This window comes from Rhinopithecus bieti, unplaced genomic scaffold, assembly GCF_001698545.2.
Source record: "Rhinopithecus bieti isolate Rb0 unplaced genomic scaffold, ASM169854v2 scaffold_39870, whole genome shotgun sequence".
In the NCBI taxonomy this organism is placed as follows: Eukaryota; Metazoa; Chordata; class Mammalia; order Primates; family Cercopithecidae; genus Rhinopithecus; species Rhinopithecus bieti.
In genome coordinates, this window is record NW_016817144.1 from 2,076,704 (window position 1) to 2,098,996 (window position 22,293).

The window sequence follows — 22,293 nt, forward strand, 5'->3', positions numbered from 1 at the left end:
ATTAAAAGTATTTCCTATTTACATTTTTATTAAGAAGAAAAAGAAAGCATGTAATCAAGTATTAAGTTGACTATGGACAGATGGAAAGTCCGGCATGAAGAGGTAACTGCTTGAGCTAACTCTGACGCTAGTTGACTATGACTATGGGTTGAAACATCTACATCAATAGGTGGTCATGAGAGAGAGTGTTGAAAATATTGTTTCAGGAAAGGAACTTTTGTAAAATCTTGTGAAGTTTTAAAGTCTTGGTTAGTTAGAGAGAAGAGTTGCAGGTACTGGGATGAGAATGCTGAAATAGGTAAGTTGTAGGAAGGGTACTTCTCAAGCATCATTCCCCTCCAAGGAGTCCTCTGTTGCTTTGAGGAAACCTTTCACCATTATTCTAAGTGAAGTAATGTGGTAAAAGAAAGAGAAAAATAACACCATATTTAGCTAGAGTGGATACCCTATGCATTAAGAGATAGATTTTAAAACATTAAGAAAGTTGACTTGGGGCTAGATTAAGTATGACTTTGAATTTTAGATTTAGAAGCTTGAACTTTGTCCTGTAGATGCTGGATGTAAAGAGCCAGGGAAGGATTTTGAGATGTGAGTTTTAGGACCTCATGTTTTGCGAGGAGTAGCCTGGTAATGGAGGGTGTGTTGAACAGAGTAGGCCAATTCCAAGTCTGTTAGGCAGAGGCAGAATGGAGTGAGGGAGAGAGCATTCTACTTATTAGAAAACATAGGCTATAATCTCAGCTCGGTTATCAGTGTCCAATATATGATAGCAAGTCGTTTCTGGGCCTTGGTTTACTCATTGTAAAATGGTGAGATCAGAATAAATAATATATAAAGTCCCTGCCAACTCAGAGATGTTCTGCTTCTGTGCTGCTGTAATTTTGCATGTTAAGGTGAGAAGGATTTCTGAATGATGGCACTGGGAGTAGTTAGAATGGAACTGAAGAAGAAATTTTGAAGAGTGAATCGTGATTTAGTGAATGAGAAGATCTAGGCAATGAATAAGAGAAAAGGAGAAGGGAAGGTTTTCATTTAGGATTTTCTGTACGGAACTTACTGGCTCTCCCCCAATTCACCAAACCTGAGTGTATTTGAATGAATGATAATGCCTTTGACAAGTTAGGACAGCAATTACATAGATAAGTTAACCAGTGAAATAAATGTTTTAGATTCATTTCCACCCTTAAATGTTGGTAAAAGCAATTATAAATTCGTTTAGGTTTTTTTCTCCAAATATTATCCATGGCTAGAAAATATTTTAAATTTATTTCCAGGTTTTCTTTACCCTAATTCAAAATAGGCAATTCAAACATCCTAAGCTTTAAAATGATGAGGTTTTAAAATAATGTTTCTAAAGACATTTTGAATTGCAACCAGATCTTAGTTTAATTTTGGAAGTGTAAAGTAAAATATATTGTAGATGGTAAAGACTCACTTTAGGTTAACCTGGATTCATCTTGTCTCCTTCATTGTTGCGTAGTTGAGGTATAAGAGTGAAAACAATTTTAGGGAAATGTTTACAAAATTTTGCTATCTTGAAGTAAATGAATAAAACATATTTAGTAAGCTATGATAATATTATATTCAATTAAAAATGGAGCTGAATTTATTTTACTATCCAGAAGACATGAATATATTAAACACATTTTCACTTAAATCAGTGACTGTTTAAATAATTATAGTAAAGAAGATAGAAACATAAATGATTTATAAGGCAAATATTTTATCTAATTTAAAACCTATTTCATTTTAGTAACATAAACTTCGAAAATGATTTAAAAGTATCTAGCAGCAACAATATATTGAAATGAGGGGTTCCTTTATTTATTCATTCAGCATGCATCTTTTTGAGTACTTGCCTGTGTGGCACTGTTATGCCCTGTGGATAAAAAGTTGAAATCTCTTTCTCTTCCGTGAACATAGTCTCATTAAAGAGGAAACAGGCAAGTAAATCAGTATAATGTTAATAAGTGGTTTAATTGAGAAATACTCGAGGTTTCATGGGAATAAAGAGGAATTTCTTTCTGTCCCTGTAAGGGAAGAAATCTGGTTGAGTAAATCATGATTTAGTGATTCTTTATGACTGGTTCATAAAGAAGGTGTGATTTTTGAGTTGAGAATCTAAGGATGAGTAGGAGTTTTTCAATAAGGGAGGGAAGGGCAATCTAGGTAGATAGACAATCATATTTAGGCAGTGAGATGAGAAAGAATATGAACTCAGGAATCTGCAGATAGGTTGGTGTGTTTATAATACTGGTTTAAAACATGCAAATGGGAAGAGATATGGCCAGAATCACGAGGAACTGTTGTCCATGTCAGAGGCTTTGACCTATATTTATGTTTTAGATGAGGAGAGCTGTAGAACGTTTGTAAGCCTGGGCGTAACTACCAGATTTGCACGAATGAAAGGCCTCTTTATTTATTTCAATTTTAAAAATTTCAATAGCTTTTGGGGTACAAGTGCTTTTGGTTACATGGATTCATTGTACAGTGTTGAAGTCTGAGACTTTAGTGTACCCATCACCCAAGTAGTGTACATTGTATCCAATATGTACCTTTTAGCCCACACCCCCTTTTCCACCCCCTGCTTCTGAATCTCCAAAGTCCATTATACAATTCTGTATGCTTTTGCATACCAATAGCTCAGCTTCCACTTATAAGTGAAAACGTACGGTCTTTGGTTTTCCATTCTCGAGTTACTTCACTTAGAATAATGGTGAAAGGTTTCCTCAAAGCAACAGAGGACTCCTTGGAGGGGAATGATGCTTGAGGCCAATACACTGTTAAAATTGTCTAGGGAGCCAGTAATGATTAATTTAACCAAGCCAGTCTGTGGTGGTAGAAATCGAGAAAAAGAGCAAGGAATAAAAGATACTTTAGAAGAAAGTATTGAGAAGACTTGGTGAAAAATTGAATTATGTACTAATTGGTGCACTAAATTTTATATAATCAAACTCAGTGTATCTAGAATTGGTTTAACTGTGTTTTCATCATTTTCGACAGTTCAGACACTGATACGTGACTGTCAAGTTATCAGAGAGACTAAAGAAGACCAGATTGCAGAGCTAAAAAAGATATGTGAACAGAGCACAGAATCTCTAAATAATGACTGGGAAAAAAAGGTAAGCTACATAAAATAGTAATGGAAAATATAAAAGTTTATGCTTCCAAGTAACATATTTAATTATAATAGATTTCACAGAATATACAGAAAAGTATAAAAAATAACTAAAATTCTAGGCTGTTCAGAAATACTGTTCATGTTTTGGTATATTTTCTTCTGGAAGTCTATGGTCTATAAAATAGTTTTTATTTAGAAAATATTCTTTTGACTAGCTCTTGAATTTAATTAATGTTCTAGATTTCTTATCATAGCCAACAGATTTTAAACAAAATTAGTTAAACAACACTAAAACAATTTTTGTTAATTAAGCCATTTTAATTTTGAATTTGGGCCATTAAAGCATTTCTTTCCTGAAATTTTAGATAATATTATATGGACTAGAATTTATTGTATAAACTTACTTTATTTTGATTGACATGTAATGATTTTACATATTTTAGGGTACAGTGTGATATTTCAATACATAGATACATTATATACTGATAAAACCAGAGTAATCAGCATTTCTATCACCTCAAACATTTATCAGTTCTTTTTGGTGAGGACATTCAAATTCCTCTCTTCTAACTTTTTGAAATATGTAATACATTATTATAAACTATAAGCACTCTACTGTGCATTAGAAAACCGTAATTTATTTCTCCTATATTACTGTATTAGTCCATATTCATACAGTTATAAAGAACTGACTGAGACTGGGTAATTTACAAAGGAAAGAGCTTTAATTGACTCACCGTTCAGCATGGCTGGGAAGACCTCAGGAAACTTACAGTCATGGCAGAAGGTGAAGGGGAAGCAAGCCACCTTCTTCACAAGGTGGCAAGGAGAATGAACACAGGGGGAACTACCACACACTGTTAAAACCATCAGATCTCATGAGAACTCACCCACTATCATGAGAACAGCATGGGGGAACTGACCCCATGCTTCAGTTCCTTCCACCTGGTCTCTCCTTTGACACATAGGGATTATGGGGACATCTACAATTCAAGATGAGGGGTGGGGACATAGCCAAACCCTGTCAATAACTGTAACATCATACCTCCTCTTTAACTTCTCTCTATTGCCTTTCTTTCCTCTCCTTCCCTACTTCTTATAATCGGTATCTGATCTCTACTCCTATGAGCTCAACTTTTAAAATTCCATGAGTGTGATTGTGTATTTGTTTTTCTGTTCCCAGTTTATTCCACTAAACACAATGTCCTTCTAAGTTTGTCCATGTTGTTGCAAATGGCAGGATTTCATTCTTTGTTGTAGCTGAATAGTATTCAAATGTGTGTGTGTGTGTATATTTGTGTGCATATCTATCACATTTTCTTTATCCATTCATCCTTTGATGAGCACTTACGTTGATTTCATATCTTGATTATTGTGAATAATACTGCAGTAAACATGGGAATAGAGATATCTCTGACATACTGATTTTATTTTCTTCAGATATATATCTAGTAGGGGGATTGTTGGATCATAGAATAGTTCTATTTTTAATTTTTTGAGGAACCACACTGTTTTCCCTAGTGGCTGTACTAATTCATATTCCCTCTAGCAGTATATAAGGGTTCTCTTTTCTCTACATCCTCACCAACACTTGTTATCTTTTGACTTTTTAATAATAATCATTCTAACTACAGTTAGATGATACCTCATTGTAAGTTTGATTTGCCTTTCCCTAATGATTAGTGAGGTTAACATTTGCCACATACCTTTTGGCCATTTCTATGTCTTCTTTTGAGAAATGTCTGTTTAGGTCCTTGACCTAAATAAGTCATTAGGTTATTTTTTAATCATCAGAATATTTGTTTTTTTGCTATTGAGTTGTTTGAGTTTCTTATATATTTTGGATATAATCCCCATGTCAGATGTATAGTTTGCAAATGTATTTTCCCATTCTGTAGGTTGCCTTTCACTCTGTTGATTTTTTTTTTTCTGTGCAGAAGCTTTTTAGTTTGATGTAATCCCATTTGTCTTTTATTTTTTTCTTGCTTTTGTTGCCTGTGCTTTTGAGGTCCTATACAGAAATTGTTGCCTAGATTTATGTCATGGAGATTTTCCTCTATGTTTTCTTCTAGTAGTTCCATAGTTTTGGTTCTTCCATTTAAGTCTTTAATTCATTATGAGTTGATTTTTGTGTGTGGTGAGAAATACAGGTCTAATTTCATTGTTCTGCATGTGAATATCCAGTTTCCCCAGCACCGTTAAAGAGACTATACTTTCCCCATTGTATGTTCTTGGCGTTTTTGTCAAAAATCAGCTGGCTGTAAATGTGTGGATTTTTTTCTGGGTGCTTCATGCTATTTTATTGGTCTGTGTGTCTGTTTTTATGCCAGTGGCACACTGTTTTAGTTACTACAACTTCGAAGTATATTTTCATGTCAGTTACTGTGATGCCTCCACCTTTGTTCTTCATGCTTAAGATTGCTTTGGCTATTCAGAATCTTCTGTGGTTACATGCAAATTTTAGGATTGCTTTTTCTGTTTCTGTGAAAATGTCATTGATATTTTGATAGGGATTACATTTGAGTCTGTATATTGCTTTGAGTATTATGGATACTTTATTTCATTTTTAAAAATAATTTCAGCTTTTATTTTAGATTCAGAGGGTACATGTGCAGGTGTGTTACATGGTTGTATTGTGTGACACTGAGGTTTGGGATATGAATGATCCCATCATCCAAGTAGTGAGCATAGTACCCAACAGTAGTTTTTCAGCCTTTGTCCCCCTCTTTCCTCTAGGAGTCTCCAGTGTCTATTGTTCCTATTTTTATGTCCATATATAGCAATGTTTAGCTCCCACTTGTAAGTGAGAACATGCTTGGTTTTCTGTTTCTGCATTAATTTGCTTAGTATTATGGCCACCAGCTGCATCCACATTACTACAAAGGACATGATTTCATTTTTTATGGGCATCTAATATTCCATGGTGTATATATACCACATTTTCTTTATCCAATCCACCATCAATGGACATCTAGGTTGATTCCATGTCTTTGCTATTGTGGATAGCATGGCAATGAACATACAAGTGCATGTGCCTTTTTTGTAGAATGACTTTTTTCCTTTGGGTATATAACCAGTAATGGGATTGTTGGGTCAAATGGTAGTCGTTCTAAGTTCCCTGAGAAATCTCCAAACTGCATTCCACAGTGGTTGAACTACTTTACGTTCCCACATTAACAGTATATAAGCATTCCCTTTTTTCTGCAACCTTGCCAGCATCTGTTATCTTTAGTCTTTTAAATAACACCCATTTTTACTGGTGTGAGGTGGTATCTCATTGTGGTTTTGAATTGCATTTCTCTGATGACGTGTGATGTTGAACATTTTTTCATATGTTTGTTGGCCACTTGTATTTCTTTTTTTGAGAATTGTTTGTTCATGTCCTTTGCCCACTTTTTAATGGGGTTGTTTTTTCTTGTTGAATTGTTGACTTCTTTATAGATTCTGGATATTAGACCTTTGTCAGATACATAGTTTGCAAATATTTTCTCCCATTCTGTGAGTTATCTGTTTACTTGATAGTTTCTTTTGCTGTGCAAAAGTTCTTTATTTTAATTACGTCCCACTTGTCCATTTTTTACTTTTGTGGCATTTGCTTTCGTGGATTTAATCATAAATTCTTTACCAAGGTCAATGTCTAGAATGGTACTTCCTAGGTTTTCTTCTAGGATTTCTAAAAGTTTAGGTCTTAAACCTTTAATCTATCCTGAATTAATTTTTGTATTTTGTGGGGTATCCAGTTTCATTCTTCTGCATATGACTAGCCAGTTATCTTAGCCCCATTTATTGGATAAGGAGTCCTTTCCCCATTTTATTTTGGTCAACTTTGTCAAAGATCAGATGGTTGTAGGTGTGCATCATTATTTCTGGATTCTCTCTTCTGTTTCATTGGTCTATGTGTCTGTTTTTATACCAGTACTATGTGGTTTTGGTTATTGTAGCCTTATAACATAGTTTTAAGTTGGGTAATGTGATGCCCACTGGCCTTGTTCTTTTGTTTTATTTTGTTTTTGAGACAGGGTCTTGCTGTGTCACGCAGTCTGGAGTGCAATGGCACCATAAGAGCTCACCACAGCCTTGACCTCCTGGGCTCAAGTGATCCTCCTGCCTCAGTCTCCTGAGTAGGTGGGACTACAGGTGTGCACTACTACACCTGGCTAATTTAAAACTTTTTTTTTTGTAGAGATGGGATCTCACTGTGTTGCCCAGGCTTGTCTTGAACTCCTGACCTCAAGTGATCCTCCTGCCTCAGCCTCCCAGTAGTGCTGAGATTGCAGGCGTCAGGCACCATGCCTGGCTTGTTGTTCTTGCTTAGGATTGCTTTAGCTATTCAGACTCTTTTTTGGTTCCATATGAATCTTAGAAGCATTTTTTCTAATTCTATAAAAAATGACATTGGTAATTTGATAGGATAGTGTTGAATCTATAGATTGCTTTTTAGTTAGCTCTTTTCTAGTTTTATTTTGTTATTTCTAGTCATGTGGTTTTTCTTTCTCACATTTTGGTTTTATCTTTTCTATAAATTTGGCATTTTTAAAAAAATTTGCTTCAAGGACATTGTGTGCCTAGCAGGTCCCCTTTTTTCCTTTGTCTGAATTCCCTAATTTAATATATTCTAGTTGAAATGGTCAGGTATTTGAAGAGAAGAGGCTTCTACCACTTACGAGGGTACATCTTTTCCTTTCTGCTGGATTAGTAAAGCTTTTTTTCTGGTTATACAATGAATAGTGGATGTGTAAATATGTAAATCTGGTTGACTTTTTTTTTTTTTATTTTTTTTGAGACAGAGTCTTGCTCTGTTGCCTAGGCTGGAGAGCAGTGGTGCAATTTCAGCTCCCTGCAACCTTCTGCTCATGCCTCAGCCTCCCAAGTAGCTGGAATAACAGGTGTGGCCACCACTGCCTGGCTAAGTTTTATAGTTTTTGTAGATACGGGGGTTTTCCATGTTGGCCAGGCTGGTATCAAACTCCTGGCCTCAAGTGATCCTTCCACCTTGGCCTCCCAAAGCGTTGGAATTACAGGTGTGAGTCACTGCACCTGCCCCCTCATTGAAGGCTTTGTGTGTGTGTATGTGTGTGTGTGTGTGAAGTGCAACTTCATGTAAATCTGGGCTGAGGTGAAAACTGAGTGCAAGCAGGACGGGCACCAACATTAATAAGAACATGATAGATTCACTTTGTTATTTATGTAGTCATTCATTCAACAATTATGTACTCTGCATGGACAAGGTGATGTGTGTGTGTGTGTGTGTGCGCGCGTGTGTATTCCCTAATAGAAATATGCATCCTATATCTCTCACCTTAAGTCCCAGTTATTCAACTACCTATTTAAAATCTCTCCTTGTTCTGAATTCCATCATTGTCTCTAAACTTCATCTTCTTCCTTTGTTGCTAAAATGGGCATTCCCTTTTCCCCTATCCCATGGAGAATACCTATCCCATAGAGGGATATACCTACCCAGTAGAGTATTCTCCATGGGATAGGGATCAACTCAGCTACTCAAAGACTCTTCTTTTTGCTTCAGCTCACACATCTAATGCCTTGCCAAGTTCTGTTAATTATCCATCTTTTGAATGTATCTACCACTCTTCCTTCCTTAGTTCAGGAGACCCTGTCTCTTCCTTAGATCACCCGTAACTGGACTCTGCCTCCAGTCTGTCCCTCGTCATTCCATGTCCCACAATACAGCCAAATTGGTCTTTCACAAACACAAATCTGGTTGACCCCACAACCGTATTTAAATCACTCTAGTGGTTCCCATTGTCCTAGTGGTTCCCATTGTTTCCTTAGTTGTTAGGACTTACAAGGCTTTTCATGATAAAGACTCTGGTGATCTTTCAAGTCTCATCTTTTCTCACAATCCTTCTTCCTGTCTTGACTTTTGCCCCAGCTGTCAACATGTTTTCCAGTTACCTGACTATACTATGCTGTTCTAATCTGTGGGCCTTTAAAAAATATCGAGTTATGATTTACATGCCATAAAATTCACTTTCTTAAAGTAGACAATTCATTGTTTTTTTTGATGTATTCACAAAGTCGTGCAACTTTCACCACAATATAATTTGCAGACCATTTCCATCGCCCTAGAAAGAAACCTTTACCCATCAGCAGTCAGTTACCACTCCCCACACCCCAGGCTCTTCAACCACCGATCTACTTTTTGTCTTTATAGATTTGCCTATTCTAGACATCTCATATAAATGCAATAATATAATATGTGGCATTTTGTGACTGGCTTCTCTCACTTACCGTAATATTTTAAAGTTCCACCCTCCCTGTAGCATGAATCAATAGTTCAGTCAGTTTTATGGTCAAATAATATTGCATTATATGGATAGACCACATTTTGCCTATCCATTCATCAGCTGATAGACATTTGAGTGGGCTCCACCTTTTGGATATCATGAATAATGTTGCTGTGAACATTGTGTGTATTTTTACATTCTGTTAGGTGTAGTCCTAGGAGTAGGATTCCTGGGTTATGTGGTAACTCTGTTTATCTTTTTGATAAATTTTTTGGGGAACTGTCAAAGTGTTTTCCACAGTGGCTGCGCCATTGACCTGTGGGGTTTCATAACACTTTTCCCTTTTTTTGGGACAGATTCCTGTTGCCTCTGGGTCTCCTCTGGCATGAGCCAACTATATGGTTAAAGATGAATATGTAGGATGCTGGGAAGGGCATTTGTGTCTCCTGTGCCCATTATCAAACTCTGGGTAAAAATTCTTCTTGAGAATTCATATGGATCAACTCATTGTTATATCCTGTGATTTCATAAACTCTAGCAGGATTTGTATCCTACAGCCTAATAATATTTTCTACTAAAATAGTTTATCCTCAAAGGAACATTTGCTGTTTAAAACCTCCTAGACTGAGTGACCTGGACTCCAATTCGTTGTTAGGTTTGGGAAAGTGCTCACTGATGCATTATGCCTGGTACATAGCAGGTACTAATAAAATTTGTTGAATGAATACATATTAATAGTATAGTTAGACTATTAGACCAGATGCCTATCTAGTCCTCAAACACATCAGCCAAGTAATAGCATACTTGTTTTTGCCAGTGCCATTTTTACCCTTGTAGTCTCAACTGCAAATTCCTTGGATGAGTGTTGTAGACTGACTTACAGACACCCCTCCAACAGTGACAGTCCCTTTATGAAACAACCGTGGAACACACATGAGAAACCACTAAGTGTTGATGGGCTATTAGATTTTTGACATTCGGCAGGCATATGTTCTAGGGACTTTGGGAGATCATAAACATGAGAAAACCACTACATCGTATAATTGCTCCTGTAAGTACAACTGTAAAATTCTAAGGGACTCCTTTAGAGCCCATTATCTGAGTTACTATCATGTCACTCAACAGCTGTGAAGGAGCACTGAGATTTGGGTGCAATGTACCAGCTACGTGACTCACTTTTGAACAACAGACCTAACACTGCTTTACGATGTTTATTTCAGCAAAACTAAAAATTAGATACATCAGGGATTTTGGGGACCACTTACAAATAACCAAAACTGTGTATGTTAAACTTGCAAAATCCCAGAGTCTTCTATATGGCTATTTCTGAGCAACCTCATTCTTCCTATTCAGCTAGAAACTAGAAGAAGAGTTCTTGAGACCTTTACCAGTACAAAAACCATAATTATAGCCTGCATTCTGCCCTAGCTTCCATCTCTCACAGGTTTTCCCTGTCCTTCCAGTATCTTCCTACTCAAGTAAGAGTCTGCACTGCCTGTATTGTGTCCTTTCTCTCTTCCCTATTTATAGGTAGTGAATCAAATATATCATTTGGGGCCAGGCATGGTGGCTCACAGCTGTAATCCTAGCATTTTGGGAGGCTGAGGTGGGTGGATCACTTGAGGCTAGGAGTTCGAGACCAGGCTGACCAACCTGGTGAAACCCCGACTCTACTAAAAATATAAAAAAATTAGCCAGGTGTTGTGGTGGCTACCTTTGATCCCAGCTACTTGGGAGGCTGAGGCAGGAGGATCAAGTGAACCTGGAGGTGGAGGTTGCACTGAGCCAAGTTTGCACCACTGCACTCCAGCCTGGGTGACAGAGTGAGACTCCATCTCAAAACAAAACAAAACAAAAGCCAAATATATCATTTGGACTGTTTGGACTCCTGGTCTCTTCACCTATTGGGTAGGTGTGGGGTTGATGCAGGGAATGGAAGTTAGACTCAGAATTGTACCCCCATTAAGATAAGTGAAGAAATGCTCACAAGGCTGGGAGCACAGATTTTCAACCCCTTTTGGAAGTTGTCCATTGAAGCTTATCTGGACCTCCTGTATTTGCCTTTATTTTCCTTACCTTAGTTTGTATAAAAATTTTAAAGCCTCATCCATTTAAACAGTGTATACGTAATGATTTTTTTAAATAAGTAAAGACCTCCGTACATATAGTATACAATTCTGTTTAGTCACCCTACCCATACTCTGTTTGGTTGATAAATGTGATCTTTTGTCTGTTTTTCTATAGATTAGGGAATGACTAGAAGTAATTTCTTGTTTGAGGTGCGGGTAGGAGAGAAAGCAGTTTTTAACATTACTGTTGTACAAAATTCCATGCAAATAGGATGAATAATGGGGACAGTGAGACAATATTCCTAATAAGTAACAATATTATAATGTTTCCATTTTCTCATTTCAGACTAATACTAGTATTGTTTACTTGTGTTATCTGCCTGGTTTATTTACCATTTCTACCTGAGGCAGATAATTCCTTTTAATATTGGTTAATCCATTAAAATTTTCAATTCAGGAAAGTAAAGGAAAAATTAAGTATTTCTTATCCTGCTTTTATATGATATCTTTACCTTGAATGTTTATTGGTGGTTTTTAATATCTTTTGGTGTTCAGGTCATCATATATATAAATAGAGGAATATAGGAAACCATTTTTCCCCTGCATTACAAAATAGTCAATTCCATAGTAGTAAAAGAGTTAACTCTTGATTTTCTGATGTAGCTTCACAATGCTGTAGCAGAAATGGAACAGGAAAAGTTTGATCTTCAAAAGCGACATACTGAAAACATTCAAGAATTGCTTGAGGATACAAATGTGCGTCTGAATAAAATGGAGAGTGAATATATGGTGCAAACACAGTCCACAGTGAGTCTTTAAACCTGTTCTTGACATCTTAGAACCTGTCTTCTCAATTTCCATGTCCTCATGCTTCCCTAATGTGCACGGCGTAGAAAGGTGTTACAGAATCAAAAGAAAAACTTTACCTTCCTACTCCATGCAGATTTATGTGTGTCCATGGACAGACCCTTGAAGTCTGTGAGGGATTTGACTCTAGAGTGTTTGATGCTGCTTTTTATTTGTTATTATTATTTTTTATTTTTTTTATTTTTGGTTTTTGAGATGGAGTCTCGCCCTGTCACCTAGGCTGGAGTGCAACGGTGTGACCTCGGCTCACTGCAACCTCTGCCTCCTGGGTTCAAATGATCCAGCCTCCTGAGTAGCTGGGATTACAAGCGCCCACCACCATGCCCAGCTAGTTTTTGTATTTTTAGTAGACACAGGGTTTCACCATGTTGGCCGGGCTGGTCTCGAACTCTTGACCTTGTGATCCACCCTCCTTGGCCTCCGGAAGTGCTGAGATTACAGGCGTGAGCCCCTGCACCTAGCCTTATTTATTATTTTTTAACCCTCAGAAGCTTTTATAAATCTTTCTTCTTCTTCTTTTTTTTTTTCCATTGACTTTCAGTTCAGAGATAATCTCTTTTCTTTTTTTTTTCCTTTGAGACAGAGTCTTGCTCTGTTGCCCAGGCTAGAGTACAGTGGATTAATCTTGGCTCACTGCAACCTCTGCCTCCCAGGCTCAAGTGATTCTTGTGCCTAAGCCTCCCAAGTAGCTGGTACTACAGGTGCATGCCACAGCATCCGATTAATTTTTATATTTTTAGTAGAGACAGGGTTTTGCCATGTTGACCAGGTTGGTCTTGAACTCCTGGGCTCAAGCAATCTGCCCCCATTGGCCTCCCAAAGTGCTGGGATTACAGTCATGAGCAACCATGACTGGCCATTTCTTTTCTGTCTTTTTTTGTTTGTTTGTTTCATTTTTTAAAATAAAGACTTGATTGTTTTTCTGAAAATAATGCTCATGTGAAGGAAATCAAAGAGGGAGATTAGAGTAGTGTGACCACTCTGACCAGTGTTCTTAATAGATCATATTGAATCAGGAACCAGACATAGATGTCACATGGGTAAGCCCAAAATGTTCCTTACTGAAATAATTCAGAAGGAGGTCACCACAATCAGGCTACACAGCAGGGAGACCCGTGACACTGGTCAGGGTGAGATAGAGGATCCCCCAAAGAGACTGTTCATACAAAAAGTTAGCTGGGTGTGGTGGCGGGCGCCTGTAGTCCCAGCTACTTGGGAGGCTGAGGCAGAAGGCCGTGGAGTCTAGGTCTGAGGAAGTGACTGTCTTCAGCTCTTTAGGAACCTGCCTTACATCCTAAGATCCATAAGCCTGGAACAGTTCTGCTGGAAGGTTACTCTGCACGTGGATCAGAGCTCCTCATGCCCACGACCAGTGCATCGCATCGGTCTTGTTACTGATACAAATCGTCCCCTACTTAACGATGGTTTGACTTACAATTTTTTGACTTTATGTTGGTGGAAAGGTAAGATGCATTTAGTAGAATACCAGATGCTCCTCAATTTACTATGGGCTTATGTCCCCAAATGGTTGCATGGGTACTTAAAGTGATGCATATTGCTTTCGCACTGTCATAAAGTCAAAGTCGTGTCAATCATGCCATCGTAAGTTGGGGACCATCTATCTGTACATTCATTCTGTTCTTCACTTTCAATACAGTGTTCAGTAAATTACATGAAATACCCTGTACTTCATTGTAAAATAGGCTTTGTGTTAGGTGATTCTGCCCATCTGTACGCTAATATAAATGTTCTGTGCATATTTAAGATAGGCCAGGCTAAGCTATGATGTTTGGTAGGTTAGGTATATTAAATGCATTTTTAAATTAATGATATTTGAAACTTAATGATGGGTTTATTGGGACATAATCTCATTTTAAGTCAAGGAGCATCTGTATGTAATATGACCTCATAGAATGGTCCAGTGTTGTATCCCAGGTATGAGCTCTGTCTCATTTACCATTCACAACCTCCCCAGGCCAGCCTGGCTTGGTCCAAGTACTTTCTTGAATTTAAAGCTGTGGAATTTGAACAAGAGTCGTTACCCAGGCATATCACACGTATATCTTAGAGTGTGTTACCTTGCACCCTTAGACAGGCACTAAGGCCTACCTCACATTGGAAAAGAAATGAGAAGTGGTATGCATGGTTGTGTGGAACCTGGACTTCAGGGTCAGACAGTTGTGGGTTCAAATCCCAAGTCCTTAATAGCTTGGGTGTCGTGTAAGCTCTTCAGATGTTAATTGTTCTTATTTGTGGAACAGAATAACAGTAGTACAGTATAATGTAAGTTGTTGGAAATATTATTTTAATATACATAAATTAAGTTACACAATAATAAGCCCACAGATCATTGTTAATATTATGTTCAAAAATGAAACATACAAGAATGACAATCAAGAGAGACATACAAATGAAAAAAGAAGGACTCAGTTTAAGAAGGTCCGAGCACTTTGGGAGGCTGAGGTGTTCAGATCGATTGAGCCCAGGAATTCAAGACCATCCAGAGTAACATGGTGAGACCATGTCTCTGGAAAAAACAAAAATTAACTAGGCCCAGTTGGGTGTGCTTGTAGTCCCAGTTACTTGGGAGACTGAGGCAGGAGGATTACTTGAGCCCATTAGGTCAAGGTTGCAGTGAGGTGTGATTGTGCTACTGGATGCCAGCTTGGGCAGTGGATCCAAAAAAAAGAAAAAATTAACACACTTGTTTGATGAAGAGGTGAAAATTGTTTGGGCCTCCATTCTGTTCCGTAGAAATGACAGGAATAGGGTAAAGAAAAAGGCATAAGCCCTGATGGACAAAGACAACGAGAGAGCAATGCAATTTTTGGAGTTGGAAAGGCAATGGATTTGTTGAAATTCATCTAGCAGGCTCAAGAAAGCATAACCCTAAATCAACAGTGAAGAAACCTGAGAAGCAAGACTGATTACGTCATGGGACCTCCAGAGGCTCCAGGCATCTCTGGAAGAGGAGTGATAAGTGGCCCTTCAACACATAAATTGTTAGAAGTCGTATTTAAGAAGCAGGTAGATGTTTAATTGGAGTGCTGGGTACAAGGATGTTTATTATACTCTTCCTTGTAATTTTGTAGATATTTGAAATATCCCATAATACAACTTTTTAAAAATAATAAAATAACAAAAATATGACCAAATCTTTATATCTTCTCCCCCATTTTGTGAAGCATGAGATTGTCTTTTCTACAACTCAGCAGAAGACATTAGGTTATTTTCTGGAGAGAATACAACACTGTCTGGATTGGGAGACTTCAGGCACAGTTGAGGTTTTTACAATGGCAACTGGCCAAGTGTGGTGGACAGATCCCTGGGAGTCCTTGAGGCTCTAGAATCCCTTGAGTGTCCATATTGTAAACCACCACGATCCTCTCCCCATTCCCCTACCCTAAAGAAAAAACAATAGAAAATTAAGTCACTAATGTGAGAAAAAATACTAAATACCTTTAGGTTTCTTTACCTTAATATCCATTGCCAGAAGAAACTGGCGCCACATCTATTAATGAAAAATAAACATTAGAAAAAAATGTGACCCCACTTGATTTTCAAGTATGAAGGAGATGAGCAGTTTTGAACATCATCTCTTTGATTTTTATATATGTAAATATCACTATAATGTCTCTAGTTAATGGACGTTTTGGCATTATTTTGAGCCCTTTAAATTTGAGTTTCTTAATTTAGTTCTGAGCAGTGTATTTACAATCATTATTTCTTTGAAAAGATCTCTCCCTTTACCTCTTAGGTCTTATGCTATGTCTTCTATCTCTTTGTGTTTTCTTTCTATTCTTTATTACTATGATAGTTTCTCATTCTGATCTTACTCTCATCAGTTAATTGTTTGGTAGAGTTACTCCTGCTTAAGGATCTATTGCTTTTTATTTCAGCGATTATTTTTTATACCTAGTATTTTCATTTCACTCTTTATTTATTTATTTATTGAGATGGAGTTTCACTCTGTCGCCCAGCTGTAGTGCAGTGGCACGATCTCGGCTCACTGCAATCGCTACCTCCCAGGTTCAAGCAGTTCTCCTCCCTCAGCCTCCGGAGTAGTTGGGATTACAGCTGCGTGCCACCACGCGCGGCTGATTTTTGTTTTTTTAGTAGAGATGGAGTTTTGGAGTTTTGCCATATTGGCCAGGCTGATCTCAAATTCCTGACCTCCCAAATCTGCCCACCTTGGCCTCCCAAAGTGTTGGGATTATAGGTGTGATCCACTGCGCCTGGCCTCATTTGACTCTTTATTGATTAAGCTTATTTAAAATTATTAGTTCATCTCTTCTCATAATTTATCTTTAGAATCATAGTGTGCTGTGTATTACGAATGGTAATGTAGATGATAATGTTATTATATATGTGCAAGTACTACTGACTTTCTTTCATAGTGTTTTTTTGCCGATATCTAGGTATTTTGGACTGTGAGCCCATGTCCCTTGGGTTTGTAAGTTATTCTTATGCATATTGGGGAAAACCTGGAAGACCAGGTCCTTATGTTGGTCAATTAGAGTCTGTTCAAGTAGCAAGGATGGGGTGAACCTCAGGGAGAGATCTCCACAATAGCACAGGACCACTGTTGAACTCTCTTTTGCAAATTCCCGTGTGCAATCAGCAAGCCTTGTAATCATAAGCGAGAGAAATACAACTTTGGAGAGAGACAGTCTCCTAGTTTGTAATACATCAGCTGATAGGATTTGGAGGGAGAGATGGTCTTTTGATGAAAGAAGTTCTTATTTTAACTTGTCAAATTTATAAGTCTTTAATAGTGCTTTTTTGGCTGGGCACGGTGGCTCACACCAGTAATCCCAATATTTTGAGAGGCCTAGGTCAGGAGTTCGAAATCAGCCTGGCCAACATGGAGAAACCCCATCTCTACTAAAAATACAGAATTAGCTGGGCATGGTGATGCATGTCTGTAATCCCAGCTACTCAGGAGGCTGAGGCAGGAGAATCACCTGAACCCAGGAGACAGGGGTTATAGTGAGCCGAGATCGTGCCACTGCACTCCAGCCTGGCCAACAGAGTGAGTCTCTGTCTCAAAAAAAAAAAAAAAAAAAAAAAAAAAATAGTGCTTTTTATGTCTTGTTAAACAATTCTGTCTCTGTTGTAAGTGCAAGGTTACCTGTATATTTTATGAAAAACTTTAAAATTTTGCCTTTAACATTGAGGCCTTAATCCTTCTGGAGTTAGTTTTTGTGACTAACATAAAATAGAGATTTAATTTTGTTTTTTTCTATGTGAATAACTTTATTTTTCCAGCTTTACTTTAGAGTAATTCCTCCTTCCTTCATTGATCTGTCATACCTACTCTTATATATTCAACTTCTATATATGTGAACATTGGATAATTTCTCTGGCTCTGCAATGATTATACTGTTATCACTATTATAGCTTCATAATTACTCTTGATGCCTGATAAGGAAGTCTTCCTTCTTTGTTCATCAGAAGGGTCTTGGCCACTCTGGGCCCTTTCCTTTTACAAATACAGTCAGCTGTTTGGCTCTGTGCGTTCCTCATTTGTGATTCAACCAACCACACATTAAAATATTCAAAAAATTAAAAAAAATAAAAATGATACAATAGAAATAATACAAATAAAAATACTGCATAACAGCTATTTATATAGCATTTACATTGTATTAGACATGTTGTAGGTAATCTGCATGTGATTTAAAATATACAGCAGGAGGTGTGTAGGGTATATGCAAGTACTATGTCATTTGACATAAGGGACTTGAGCATCTCTGGATTTTGGTATTGTGGTTCTGCAGTTAGTTTCCAACAGATGGCAAGGGATGATTGTACATTTAGAATCAATTTACCAAGTTAATGAAGAAAACAGAACTCTGGGGTCTTTAGGACATCTTTTGTAATATTTATTCCTGAGTCTCAAACTTTTGTTGTATAAAGTTTTATATTTCTGCTGTATAAAAGACTCAAGAATAAATGTATATTAGAAATTTAAACCCTTTACATGTATGTAGCAAATATTTTATAATTTATCATACACTGACTAGAACTTACAGAAAAATGTTAAATAATGGTGACAATAATGGTTTTAAAATGAAAGTTTTGTTATTGCAAAAGATGTACAAGCTCATTATTGAAACTTTAGAAAAGATGATGATAAAGAAAAAGATTAATATCTACATAATAAAATTACTCTCTCATTGAAAGTATATGTGAGTATGCATTCTTCTACATTTTCAAACCAAGGGTAGGTCTTTTAATTAGAAACAGGCTGGGTGCAGTGGCTTATGCCTGTAATCCCAGCACTTTGGGAAGCCGAGGTGGGCGGATCACTTGAGGTCAGGAGTTCCAGAGCGGCCTGGCCAACACGGTAAAACCCTGTCTCTACTCAAAATACAAAAATTAGCCAGGCATGGCTACTCAGGAGGCTGAGGCTGGAGTAAAAATTAGCCAGCTACTCAGGAGGCTGAGGCTGGAGAATCACTTGAACCCGGGAGGCAGAGGTTGCAGTGAACTGAGATCATGCCACTGCACTCCGGCCTGGGCAACAGAGTGAGACTCCATCTCAAAAAAAAAAACAAAACCAAAAAAAAAAACCCCAAAACACGAAAGTTGGCCAATTTGATAGATATGTTGATTTCCTAGGGCTGCTGTGGCAAATGACCAGAAGCCGAGTGGCTTAGACCAACAGAAATTTATTGCCTCACAGTTTTGATGGCCTGAAGTATGAAAGCAAGGTGCCAACAGGAACTTACTTTTTTTGAAGGTTCTGGGAGAAGAAAATTCTTCTTGTCTATTTGGAGCTTCTGGTGGCTGCGGGTGGTCCTCGGCATTTTCTGGCTTATAGCTGCAGCATGGCAGTCCTGCTCTGTCAACATTTACATTTTTGTTGTGTATTTCTGTGTCTCAGTGTCTTCGCATGGCCTTCTCATAATGACAGAAGTTGTTGGATTTAGGGCCCACCCTAATCCAGGATGATCTAATTTTAACCTGTTTACATTTGCAAAGACCCTATTTCCAACCAAATAAGGCCACCTCATAGGTATGGGGATTGTCCTTCAACCTGTCTTTTGGAGGACACAATTCAGCTCACAACAATAGGTAAAAAATGTGATATAATTTTTGTTTTAATTATGTTATCACTTATAAATGAAAATATTGAAAATTAAATCATTGGATTTAAAAAGAAGAAGAGCTTAATATGTGCATGCAAGATCCTTGTAAACGGTCATGTTTTCTATTTTGTTTAGGTTGCTCAGAGTCAAATTTGGGACCCATTTTTAGTAGCTAAACACACTAGTGTGGTGTATGCTTTCTTTGGGGACTATATTTTTAAAAACTTTTTGGCCAGGTGAGATGGCTCACACCTATAATCCCAGCACTTTGGGAGGCCGAGGTGGGTGGATCACAAGGTCAGGAGATCAAGACCATCCTGGCTAACACGGTGAAACCCCGTCTCTACTAAAATACAAAAGTTAGCTGGGTGTGGTGGCGGGCGCCTGTAGTCCCAGCTACTCGGGAGGCTGAGGCAGGAGGATGACGTGAACCTGGGAGGCGGAGCTTGCAGTGAGCTGAGATCACACCCCTGCACTCCAGCCTGGGTGACAGAGCGAGACTCTGTCTAAAAAAAAAACCAAAAAAAAACCAAAAACAACTTTTTAACCTCTGGCTTAGAAGGCAGCTGGCTTCTCATATCTGTCTTTGCATTTATTCTGTTGTGATATCACGTGTCATGTAGCCTTTGGAAAACTCCATTGTACACTTGTGAGGAAATTATAGTGAAATAGGCAAGTTATGTCTTCATCTAATTATAGAAATAGTTTTGATCTTGTGGATCTACTAAAAGAGTCTTTGGGAAGCTCAGGAGTTTGTTGACCATACTTTGAGAACTGCTGCTCTAAGCCATTGGCTTTCATTTCATTTTTGACCATGACTCCCAGTAAGGAATACATTTTATAAATTATGCCCAGAACATACACAAGTACACACATGAGCACACATCTGTCTGCATATCTATAACTCAAACAAAACTTTCATTTTTACTGTTGGCCATTTACTCTAACATATTCTGTTTTTTTCATTTTGTTTAATTTTATTTAAAAATTGCGGGGTTGTGATTTACAACTTGATTTCACATGGGTTGAGACCCACGATTTGAAAATCACTGCTTTAGGTATTATGTATTTAAGAGTTTAATTTCTGGATCCATAGTAAGCTTTTTAAAGTGGTTATAGTAGTTTATGGCACTGCTCAACAAGAGTAGGAATTGTCTTCACATCCTTGCCAACACTTGGGCTTACCAAATTTTAAAATATTTTGGCCAGGCATGGTGGCTCATGCCTGTAACCCCAATACTTTGGGAGGCTGAGGCAGGTGGATCACTTGAGCCCAGGAGTTTGAGACCAGCCTGGGCACCACAGCAAGACCCCATCTCTACAAAAAATACAAAAATTAGCTGGGCATGGTAGTGCACACTTGCAGTCCCAGCTACTTGTGGGGCTGAGGTGGGAGGATTGCTTGAGCCCAGGAAACCAAGACTGCAGTGAGCCATGATCACGCCACTGCACTCCAGCCTGGGTGACAGAGTGTGACCCTGTTTCAAAAAAAATTGTTTTTTGTTTCTAACTTGAAAAATGTATTATTTTAATTTCCATTTCCCTTTTTGCTCTTACGTTTCTTGACCTTTTAAAATTGCCAATTCATCCCCTTTGATTGTTTTTAAATTCAGTTATTCTTTTCCTTGATTTATAGGAACATTTTATATATTTAGGATACAAATAAATCGATTGTCAGATTCTTTTTCCTCTTTTTTTTTATTGCATAGACATAATATGAAATTTACCAATTTAATAATTGTAAGTATATAGTTCGTTGGCATTAAGTATGTTTACATTGTGGTGCAACTGTCACTACCATCCAGCTCCAAATTTTGTCTTCTTTCCTGTCTAATACTTTGTACCCAGTAAACAATAAACTCTCCACTTGCCCTCTTCATTCAGTTCCTCACAACCACCTTCTTATTTTCAGTCTCTTACGAATTTGACCATTCTAGGAAACTCATGTAAGTGGAATTATGCAGTATTTGTCCTTCAGTGACTGGCGTGTTTCACTTCGCATAACGTCATTATGGTCGATTCATGTTGTGGCTTGTGTCAAAATTTCTTTTTAAAGGCTAAACAATATTCTGCTCTATGCATATACCATATGTGTGTCCATTCATTGGCAGATGGACACTTGAGTTGCTTCTCCCTTTTGGCTGTTGTGAATAATGCTGCTGTGTACGTGGGTGTAAGATAGCTCTTTGATATTTAAAGCCATGAACAAAAAACAAATTTAAATCTAAAATACATTTTCATTATTTCAACATTCTAAATCTTCACAAAGTGACTGTATTTAATAAAGATATTAAATAATATTACAACAGAAATATTTTTTTTTTCTTTGGAGACGGAGTCCTGCTCTGTTGCCCAGACTGGATGGAGTGCGGTGCCACAATCTCGGCTCATTGCAAGCTCCGCCTCCCAGGTTCACACCATTCTCCTGCCTCAGCCTCCCGAGTAGCTGGGACTACAGGCGTCCGCCACCACGCCCGGCTAATTTTTTGTATTTTTAGTAGAGAAGGGATTTCACCATGTTAGCCAAGATGGTCTTGATCTCCTGACCTCGTGATACACCCCCCTTGGCCTCCCAAAGTGCTGGGATTACAGGCGTGAGCCACCATGCCTGGCCTGCAATGGAAATTTGTAAAATATATTGCTTCAATGTTTATCGCATAGGTATATTTTATTTATTAAATAATATTGAGAGACATAGCATTCACAATGGAATTTTAATTTTATAAGTTTGGGGTAAAAGAAAAGTCAAGCTTTGGAGCCAAGAGGTACCTGTCAGAGAACCTTCATTCTATTTTTTTAATTTTTTTAATTTTATTTATTTTATTTATTTATTTATTTATTTATTTATTTATTTTTTATTATACTTTAAGTTCTAGGGTACATGTGCATAATGTGCA

At 37.7% G+C, this 22,293-nt stretch overlaps 1 protein-coding gene across 1 annotated transcript in view; it reads left to right on the forward strand.

Annotated features, from left to right (window-relative positions):
* The window catches only part of CEP112 (centrosomal protein 112), a 567,381-nt gene that overhangs the window by 120,133 nt on the left and 424,955 nt on the right, over nucleotides 1-22,293 (forward strand). The window contains exons 12-13 of the mRNA XM_017855828.1: nucleotides 3,004-3,122; nucleotides 12,099-12,242. Coding sequence (XP_017711317.1) covers nucleotides 3,004-3,122; nucleotides 12,099-12,242 — 263 coding nt within the window. The remainder of the gene's footprint in view (nucleotides 1-3,003; nucleotides 3,123-12,098; nucleotides 12,243-22,293) is intronic.